Source organism: Nanorana parkeri, unplaced genomic scaffold, assembly GCF_000935625.1.
Source record: "Nanorana parkeri isolate BGI_ZX_2015 unplaced genomic scaffold, ASM93562v1 scaffold1114, whole genome shotgun sequence".
Classification (NCBI taxonomy): Eukaryota; Metazoa; Chordata; class Amphibia; order Anura; family Dicroglossidae; genus Nanorana; species Nanorana parkeri.
Window position 1 is genome coordinate 182,746 of NW_017307382.1, and position 10,215 is coordinate 192,960.

Here is a 10,215-nt window from a genome sequence, read left to right on the forward strand (position 1 = left end):
TATATATATATATATATATATATAATCAATTCTGTATTCAGTTTAACAACTAAACTTATTGTAAATTGTACCTATTCTTCACAGACCCTACACTGTATGAAACATTCCTGGACTCCCGCCCAGATAACATGGAAGTTGCTGCGGTGGAACTGGTAGCTGATCTTTGTCTACAGTACAATTTAATGTCGGGTACATATTATGGCATGTTATGATCTGCCACTTTTAAATTTGAAGGTTGTTATCTCCTCTGTGTTGTACAGCTTGGCATTTGAATAAAGCAGGGCTGGATTAAAACTGAAATCTTCACGGCTTTCAAGACCTTAGCTTGAAGATCCATTCCCCTCCCATGCACAGCCATAACAGGTTAATCTACCATAGTCACCAGATAATGTACATTTTCCCTCTATGTGTATTGAATATGTCAAAATTGCTACAACATAACATAACTAATTTTGTTTGGTGATGATGCTAGCATGGCTGGCAAATCAATTCTGAAGGTAAGCACAACCCAATCTGCTGGGTCCCTAAAGTGACACTAAGCTCAGGAGTTAAACCTTAAAAATGCATTGAAGTACCCTAACTATAACAAAAATATATCTTATTTGGGTATCACTCGGCTGTAGAAACTCAAATCATCTCTGAATTGGTGCTGACACTGTCCTTCCTTCTGGAGGGTGGCTACTTTTGTTCCCCATGGTTACTAATTTGTATTGAGATGGTAGTCAATCCCTAGAACGAGCTTGGAGCGGTGACTACTTCACGACACACCCAGGGACCATGGGGAACAAAAGTAGCCCCCCTACACAAGGAAGGACAGTATCAGAACCAATTCAGAGATGATTTGAGAATATACAGCTGAGTTTTTACCATTAAATTCCCTTGTTTAATGTCACTTTAAACAGCAGGAAGACCTACTTGGCATAATATCCCATGCCCCATTCTACCCTAAATGGAGAAATCAGTGTTAAATGGAATTGCTCATTAACTGAAAACAATTATTTATTAAACTGATAATTTTAATGAGGAAATTATTTTATTCTGCATTCCATGTATACATAAGGAATGCTTATTTTCAAAGTCATACTTTATTTTATCTCCCAATACCCCTCCTTAGGCCACTTTCCCTGTGCTACCAAAGTAGAAGTAGAAAATACAGGGCACTTTTAGCTGCAGATCCTCAAATGTGAGATACCAGATATTATGGGCAAAATTCCCTATGGGACTCTCAGGGGCTCTGAGATCCTGCGTCCCCCCACTACACCCAGCAATTACATCATGAGGTCCAAAATGCAATGTGCAGTGCTGTGGTATGGTGATGAACATCTCAGGATATAATTTTTGCAAACATATTGACATTAAACTATTTTTCTTCAGAGTGCGCTGTCACATTGTCCACCTGTCATCAGCACAATCTCTGACCATAATCAGAAAAGCAAAAGAGGCTGGAGCCCCCCTGACTGTAGAGACAACTCATCATTACCTATCCTTGAGCTCTGAGCACATTCCTCCTGGTGCCACATACTACAAGTGCTGCCCACCAGTAAGAGGCCATCACAACAAGGTACCTACACTGTTCTCTATTGTCTCATACTCTACCAATGCTCATGTAGCCCTCAGACTGACTGGCAGAGATAGAACATTAAATCTGTTACTAATAAAACATTTGCATGTGCACTTTATGTAGTAAACTGTACTGCACACGGCTGAACTACATTATAGTAATCAATCACTGGTCTAATGCCATTGGTTTGACTTCACTTGAGTGCTAAGAATTTGTATTCTCAGTATTTCCTGCATTCAGTGGCCAAGTTCCATTGATTATGGTACTCTGTCCCCTGAAGATGGTAGAGGGCATTTGTTACCCCTGCCAGCTTTACCGCGTCACCCATTACTATATACTGTAAAGTTTACAATGATAGGTCTAGATAATTTTATTGGTTATAGACTGATTTAAGCATGTGGCAATTTTATGTTACCTTTCATGCTTACTTCTTTGCATTTGTAGGAGGCTCTGTGGAACGCACTTCTGCAGGGCCATATAGACATGGTGGTTTCTGACCATTCACCATGCACACCAGACCTCAAGCTTCTGAAAGAGGGAGATTACATGAAGGCCTGGGGAGGTATTTCTTCCCTACAGTTTGGTAAGTATTGTTCAATTATACATAACACATATGTTTTTGGGAAGCTGGGTAATGTACTATTTTTAAATGTAGCTGGCATTGTACCAAGCTGGTTCCATGGGTTTCTGAATTCAGTCTGCAACCCCTGTCAGAGGTATTGAGCTAGGACTGGCAAAGAGGTGTAACTGTATGCCTCAGATGTGCATTCTTGTCTTGAGAAGTATGCACATATTGGAGGCTGAGGTGTGCCTATATTGCCTGCCCCCATGGTGATTACTGACTGAAGTAGCCTGGGAATGGGAGCTGTGGACTGTTTGCACTGTTGTATGCCTTGAATCTCACAAAAACCTAGCCCTGAAGTTCTTTTGATGTCTGCCACCTATGCCCTAATCCCCCAACAACCTATTGACCCATTAGAAGATTCTAGGAAATATCTGAAAGGAAAGAGTGAAGAAAACATGTACTGGGATTTAGACCATCATTCCTGAACTCTCCTTCTGCAAATAAATATACCTGAAAGGATTTCTGACTTGATTTGTTGCATGGCTTACTAGCAGGAAACTTTAATTTTTCAAAAGCAAGTCAGAATTGGCAGCCTATCAGCACAAGTTTATTTTCAAAGTAGACCTAGTATTATATAGGTTTCTCATTCTAAAGTGGTTCTTTAAATAAAAATTAAAAAAGGGCAACAAGGCAGGATTTAAATTACTGAAGATACTTACAATAGGGCTAATTTACTGAAGGCAAATAGGCTTTTTATTTTGGGAGGGAACTTGCACTCTGCAGGGGAATTTTCCCTTAGCTTAATGAATGTGGTGAAAATTCACTTTGCAAAGAATACCTAATCACATACAAGGAAAATAAAACAAGCAGTATTTTGTCTTGCTCATTATCGGGTGATTGAGAGCTTTAACTCATTCACTAAGCGATGGGGAAAATTCACTTGCAAAGTGGACAGCCTGATTGCCTTTAGTAAATCATCCCGTGTCTCTTCTGCAAAAAAGGATTATTATTTGCCTGTTCACAAACTTCGGCATCTGCCTGTATAAATTAACTCCTGCGCATATGAGTTATGTCATCCCGGCATGGCTAGGCAAGATGGCTGAAGATCTAGACAACCTGGAAAAAGACTGGTTGAAGATGCTGGCGGTGGCAAAGGTACTTGCTGATGTCGTATCGCTGGAGGGGAGATAAGTAGAGTTCCACTGTAAGTGCTTGCATGCAGAGTATTGTGTAGGTGTAAAACCTTCAGTAAATTATTACTGTTTCGTGCCATTATCCTCTTGACCCACTACTGCACACCTCTGGTGCACCAAATATTGAAAAGCTAATTTTCAAAACCATTATTTATTTGGCACGTATTGGGAGACATTTTGGGAAAAATGTTGCACTTTTTTTTACAATTCGTGCATTTATTGTATCTTTCTATTGAAACCCCTCAAATAGAACTATTATTTGGCGCAACTAAACAAACAGGTTTCCTTGCACCAAATATTTGGTCCACTGTCAATGGTTTATCTGGCCCATTGGCTCACACAGAACAGGCCCTTGTTGTTGCCTCTCATCTTGCAAATTACTAAGTAATGACACAGGGCATAGTACCATGTTCACTTCAAAGCCCCCCCCCCCAATCTGCTCATATTACATAGTTACATAGTTACATAGTATTTGAGGTTGAATAAAGACATTAGTCCATCAAGTCCAACCTATTATGATCTCATTCTAGGAGTACCCGTACCCCTGTATATTACAGTCCCTTAAGAAATCGTCCAAAAGTTTCTTGAACAATTCCACATTATTTGCTGAAATCACCGCCTGTGGCAGTGAGTTCCAGACCCTAACTGATCTTACTGTGAAGAACCCCCTTCGCCCCTTGTGCTGGAATTTTTTTCCATCAATTTTAGGTGATGGCCTCTAGTTTTTGTAACGGAGTTAATTTTAAACAGTTTATCGCTAATGTTGCTACCACCATTGAACATTTTGTACATGGAGATCATATCCCCCCTTAATCTCCTCACCTCCAATGTGAACATGTTTAAATTTAGTAGCCTCGTCTCGTAGCTCTGGTCCTCCATACCCCTAATTAGTTTGGTTGCCCTTCACTATTCTCTTTCCTTTGCTCCCCTGATGTTCTGTTCAGCCATGGGGAGCAAAGAGAGACAGCCCTGTGCTAAGCTGACTATAAGTGAACTTAGGCCAATTCCAATCAGATGTAGGCACTGTTGAGGAATTTTGACAGCTTGCAGGGCCGACTGTCGCTGAAGAAAACAATCTAATGCTGGGCACACACCTTTCAACCATCGCAAGCCTCCTGTCTTGCGACCTTACAGTAGCAGAGGTTGCACGCCTTCCACACACCTTGCGATTTCCCACAATTATCGTACGATTATCGCAAGGTGTGTGGGTACCTTAACAGTGTATGCCAAGCTTTGGATCCATCTGACTCCTGTCAGGGCTTTCACAGGACTTCAGAATCTACCTGCATCCATGTGATAGCTCTGGGACAGTCACCAAGCATGAGTGTTGTCCCATTGAGTGGATCATATTCTCCTCCATACCCAGAAGTAATAGGTCTTTTTTTTGCTTCTGGAGGATGGACAGAATGGCGGTGGAGTGAAGAAAGGGGGAGTGTATGCTGTTCCTATGTGCAGGCAAGGCTCAGGTGAGGCTTGTTTTTTTTATAATAGAGGACACAGTTATTCTTAGTATACTGTTGTTGTAATTTGCAACATTTTAGAGATTTATTTATGCGTACCAGTAAACTTACTGCAAGTCCAGATGTTCCCCAGATTTGATATATCAGTATGGTGTAATTGTTTAAAGTGATCTCACTGCTCAGATTTGAAATTAAAAATGATGAACACAGCTACATCTTATTGTTTCCATAGTGATATGGGACAGACCTTTAATATATAAATGCTTTCCTTTTAACCTTATGAATTGTCAAACACTGCTGCCATCTAGACCAATAAGTGTGCAGGACATAAGAGGTTATCCACTGTTTCTGGGTTATAAACATTATGGGATCACTAAGACATTCTAAGATATCACACATCTGAGAGTAAATATAAAAGGTCAATAGCAGTAAAATTGTCATTATCAGTAATGTACTAACAGAAGGATATACAGCCGTATCAGAAAAAATTAAATGTATGCTTGCTCAGAGAAAGTGTTATTGATTTACTGACTATATGAGAATTGTATCACACATACAACTCTGCATTGTTGTGAATTTACAGTATTGGAATATTTTTATTGCAATTATAGCTCACGTTTCAAAAGATACACTAAAATTTAGAGACAACAGTATTTAGAAATAAAAGATGAGTCCAATTTGTTATTATTAAATGAATTCGGGCTCAGATCGCCACTATCCAGTCACCTTACCCTATTCATATACCAGACCCACCATCACACTTGTTACTCTCCTCTTTTTAACCCTGTCACCACAGAGGAGGTTACAAAGCTTCTCTCTGATACCCACCTCACCACTTGCCCCCTGGACCCTGTTCCCTCACCACTACTTTAGTCACCCTCTTACTCTATCCTACACTCTCTTACTCACATTTTCAATCTCTCACTCTCTACTGGCATCTTTCCCTCCCCTCTAAAGCATGCCTTAGTCACCCCAATACCCAAAAAACCCTCAACGGACACTACCAACCTCAACAATCTCAGACCAATCTCCATTCACCTCCAAACTCATAGAACGCCTTATCTACAGCCGCCTGAGCCGCCACCTCGCTGATAACAACCTTCTCGATCCCTTACAGTCTGGCTTTCGCCCCGTACACTCCACTGAAACCGCCCTCCTAAAACTCACTAATGACTTACTAACAGCTAAAACCAATGGCCACTATTACCACCCGCTGCTCCTCAAAAAACTCCACTCGCTTGGCCAACAAGACTCTGCTCTCTCATGGTTCTCCTCCTACCTATGTAAGCGCTCCTTCAGTGTCACCTACAATTCTAACTCCTCCCCTCCTCTTCCTCTTTCTGTAGGGGTCCCCCAAGGCTCTGTCTTTGGACCCTTTCTCTTCTCTATCTACACCTCCTCCCTTGGTCAGTTAATAACCTCACATGGCTTCCAATACCATCTCTATGCCGATGACACGCAAATATATCTTTCTACTACACAACTCACCCCCTCAGTGTCCTGGCGTGTCACTAATCTACTAACTGACATATGAGTCTGGATGTCACAACACTTCTTAAAATTCAACCTTTCAAAACTGAGCTCATGATATTTCCTCCTGCCCGTGCACCTTCCCCCAACTTTTCCCTTGGGATTGTTAACACCACTATCCAGCACTCCCCCTATGCCAAGGTCCTAGGTGTCATCCTTGACTCGGACCTCACCTTTCTTCCCCACATCCAATCACTATCCAAATCCTGCCGCCTTCACCTTCGTAACATCTCCAAAATACGCCCCTTCCTCACCAATGACACCGCAAAATTACTCATCCACTCGCTTGTTATCTCTTGTCTTGACTATTGCAACTCCCTCCTCATTGGCCTACCTCTACACAGGCTATACCCCCTTCAGTCTATCATGCAGCTGCTAGACTTATGCACCAATCCCAAACCGCTCAGTGTCTGGAACCCCCTCTGTCAATCCCTACACTGGCTTCCAATAGCCCAAAGGATAAAATTCAAAATACTAACAACCACTTGCAAAGCCATCCACAACTCTTCCTCTGACTACATCTCAAACCTGGTCTCAAAGTATCACCCTAACCGTTCCCTCCGCTCTTCAAAAGACCTTCTGCTTTCCAGCTCCCCCATCAACTCCTCCCATGCTCGCCTCCAGTACTTCACTAGAGCCTCTCCCATCCTATGGAACTCTCTACCCCAACCTGTCCATCTATCTCCCACTCTGACTGCCTTTAGGCGATCCCTTAAGACTTATCTCTTCTGGGAAGCCTATTCCACCTCAAACTAACCACTGAACTATCACTATCTCAAACAATTCATCCCCACACAGCTACCTCCTCATGTATCACTTGCCCCTCATTTTTAGATTGTAAGCCCTAAAGGGCAGGGCCCTCCTTACCATCTTGTCTTTAATTGTATTGTGATTGTAATGTATTGTAAAGCGCTGTGCAAACTGTTGGTGTTATATAAATCCTGTATAATAATAATAATAAATTAAATATTGTAAAATGCAGATTTGAATCCATCCATCTTAGTTATACCTCGTAAAATGTTCAGAAGTTAAAAATAGTCAGGCAAAGCCAGTAGTACTGACCTATTGATGGCATGTGTAAGGTGACATCATGATCAGTATTGTGTTTTTGCTGCTAAACTCAAGGAAATGAGAGGTGAGACTGTTGAGCAATGAGATACCCTCCCTACCAATAGGAAATATATGAAAACTGTTGGGAGACTCAGCTCAGTGATAGCATGAAAAGCTGTCTCTGACAGGATTTGGCACTTTTATCTGGTAATAATAAGCAAGATGCACAAGGGAGGAGTGGATAAATCTACAGATATATTAGAAAAGCTATGCTAAGGAAACCTGTGCAGACAGCAATATGTAGGCCGCCATTACTGACCTGCTATTGGGTTTACATATACTTTAAAGCTTCAGCTACATTTTAAATATATTTTTACAATAATACAATGAAATATATGAATCAGTTCCACAGCAGATAGGAACTATACAAAGTATCAAGGAACAGCAATACAACAAGATTATAATACCCATTTCAGGATGTTGTCAGGGTTCATTCATATTGTAGCTAAAATGCGGCACTTGTTATGGGTTCTGAGCCAGCTAGTTCTTTTATTCAATTGGAGGAAAATACATACAATGAAAATGTGCCTATACCCAGCTATCACATGCTAAAAGATACAATATATGATAAATATAGCTTTCATTTCGGACACTTAATACAACTGATATGCAAGTATCAGAAGCAAATACAATACTATGCAAAAAAAAAAAAAAGCTGAATTTTTATTTTTATGATCATATTGTCTTTTTAATTGTCTCAAATAACAAAGTTTATTTTCTGGAAAACGAATACCTCTCTTGCCTTTTAGGACTGTCTCTTTTCTGGACCTCGGCAAGAACCCGCGGCTTCTCTTTGACTGATGTCTCCCATTTGCTGAGCAGCAACACAGCCAAACTGTGCGGCCTTGATAATCGCAAAGGATCTATTAAAGTGGGTTATGATGCTGATTTGGTCATCTGGGATCCTGACAGGGAGTTTCAGGTATGTAAAATAATAGGAGCACTCAACTGTACATAATATGTACACTTTGTTGAAAATAGGTTTGAATCCCAGGCCAGATCACTATCTGCAAGGAGTTTGCATGTTCTCCCTGTGCTTGAGCGGATTTCCTCCGAAAACTCCGGTTTCCTCTAACACTCCAAAGACATGCTGGTAGGGTAATTGGCTTCTGTCTAAATTGGCCCGTGTATGTACGTGAGATAGGGACCTTACAGTAGATTGTAAGCTCCTTGAGGGCAGGGACTAAAGTGTAAAGTGCTGCATAAATTGTCGGTGCTTTATAAATATCTGTAATAAATAAATAATAAATAAATGGACCCCGTAGCAACCAATCTGGAATTTAGTACCGTTCCCTAAACCATCTTTCTCAACCAGAGTGCCGTTGCACCTTGGTGTGTCTTCTGGCTTCCTCAGGGGTGCCTCAACATTTTGTGTTAGTGGAACTGTGATGTGAAGGGGGAATGGAGACTGAGGTGAAGGGGAACTCTGATGTGAAACCCCGACTTTGATATAAAAGAGGGGCTTCTTATGTGAAAAGAGGGCTCCTGGTGTGAAAGGGGGGCTCCAGATGCAAAGGGTGACTCTGATGTGAAGGAGAGGAGGAAATCTTGATTTTTAGGGAGTATAAAATCTATGACATTTTAAACTGGGGTGCCTCAAGATTCTACATCATTTGAAATGGTGCCATGATTGAAAAAAGGTTGATTAATGCCGCACTAAACTGCGCTACAAACACAAGAGTTGGGGGCTGGGTGTAGAAGTGAACCCACAATTCAGGTAAGTAGCGGGGGGGGGTGACTTTGCGATATCTGACCATGTTTCATTTTAAACCCTACATATAGCTGTAGCATGAACATGGTCAAAAAGGTAAACTTAGCCTTTAAACCTGTTGATATTTATTTATTTTTGAGCATACTAGGGATGCACCAATACCGATACTAGTAACGGTATCAGTGCCAATACCAAGTATATGGTGAGTACTCGCCCAAATGCTCCAATACCTTCGTCGGTACCGGAACTTCTGGTCAGAGGGAGATTTCGAATTCTGGTCAGAGGGAAACATGACTCGCTGCCCGGCTTCCTGATTGGCCGGCTCTATGCACACACCGAAGTCAGGAGGCTCTATGCACAGACCGGGAGAGGTAAAGCGACTTGGAGAGTGGTGTCTGCCCAGCTGGCCAAGGGACATCTGTGGTTCGGTAATGGCTGCTCCTGAGGATGGATATGGGTGTGAGGAGAATGGGGTGTCTGCAGGGGGAGGTTGTGTCACCATATTATCCGATCTGTTTGGCTTCCCGGCCATTCAGCATGCGGCGGGTAATGACATGCTGCCTGGGTTCCTGATTGCCCGGGAAGCCGGCTCCATGCTAGTGGAAGTACCGGTATCAGTACTCGTTATTGGTGAGTACCAATATATAATTATCGGTACTCGTACTCGATACCTAAAAACTGGTATCGGTGCATCCCTAGTATATACCATTTAGCACAATTACTGTTATTACTGTAACGTCTTAGCTTTTGCTTTTTTTTGTTGCTGTTTTAATAGGTGAAAGAAAAGGACATTTATCACAAGAATAAGGTAAATAAAAAAGTGTGAGCAAATGAGAACTTTTACAGGGCATGCAATACAGACTGGTTCTTATATAAATAAAGAAATTGTTATGTATTTAAGACGTGGTCCTAGCAAAGGTTTCATTGGGCATCAAAGATTGTGTGCCTACATGTAGTAATAGAAATTCAGCACTGGTGCCGATTTATCCCAGTCCCTTTGTTGGTAATCTGGTGAAGAAGGGCTCCTGATGTAAATGGGGGGCTGTGAAGGATGGCTCCTGATGTGAAAGAGGAGGCTGCTAATG

The 10,215-nt window shown here is 41.6% G+C and overlaps 1 protein-coding gene across 1 annotated transcript in view; it reads left to right on the forward strand.

Moving 5' to 3' along the window:
* LOC108796426 (allantoinase, mitochondrial-like) overlaps window positions 1-10,215 on the forward strand; it is a 30,979-nt gene that overhangs the window by 19,576 nt on the left and 1,188 nt on the right. The window contains exons 8-12 of the mRNA XM_018567899.1: window positions 85-184; window positions 1,375-1,561; window positions 2,006-2,144; window positions 8,169-8,341; window positions 9,906-9,938. Coding sequence (XP_018423401.1) covers window positions 85-184; window positions 1,375-1,561; window positions 2,006-2,144; window positions 8,169-8,341; window positions 9,906-9,938 — 632 coding nt within the window. The remainder of the gene's footprint in view (window positions 1-84; window positions 185-1,374; window positions 1,562-2,005; window positions 2,145-8,168; window positions 8,342-9,905; window positions 9,939-10,215) is intronic.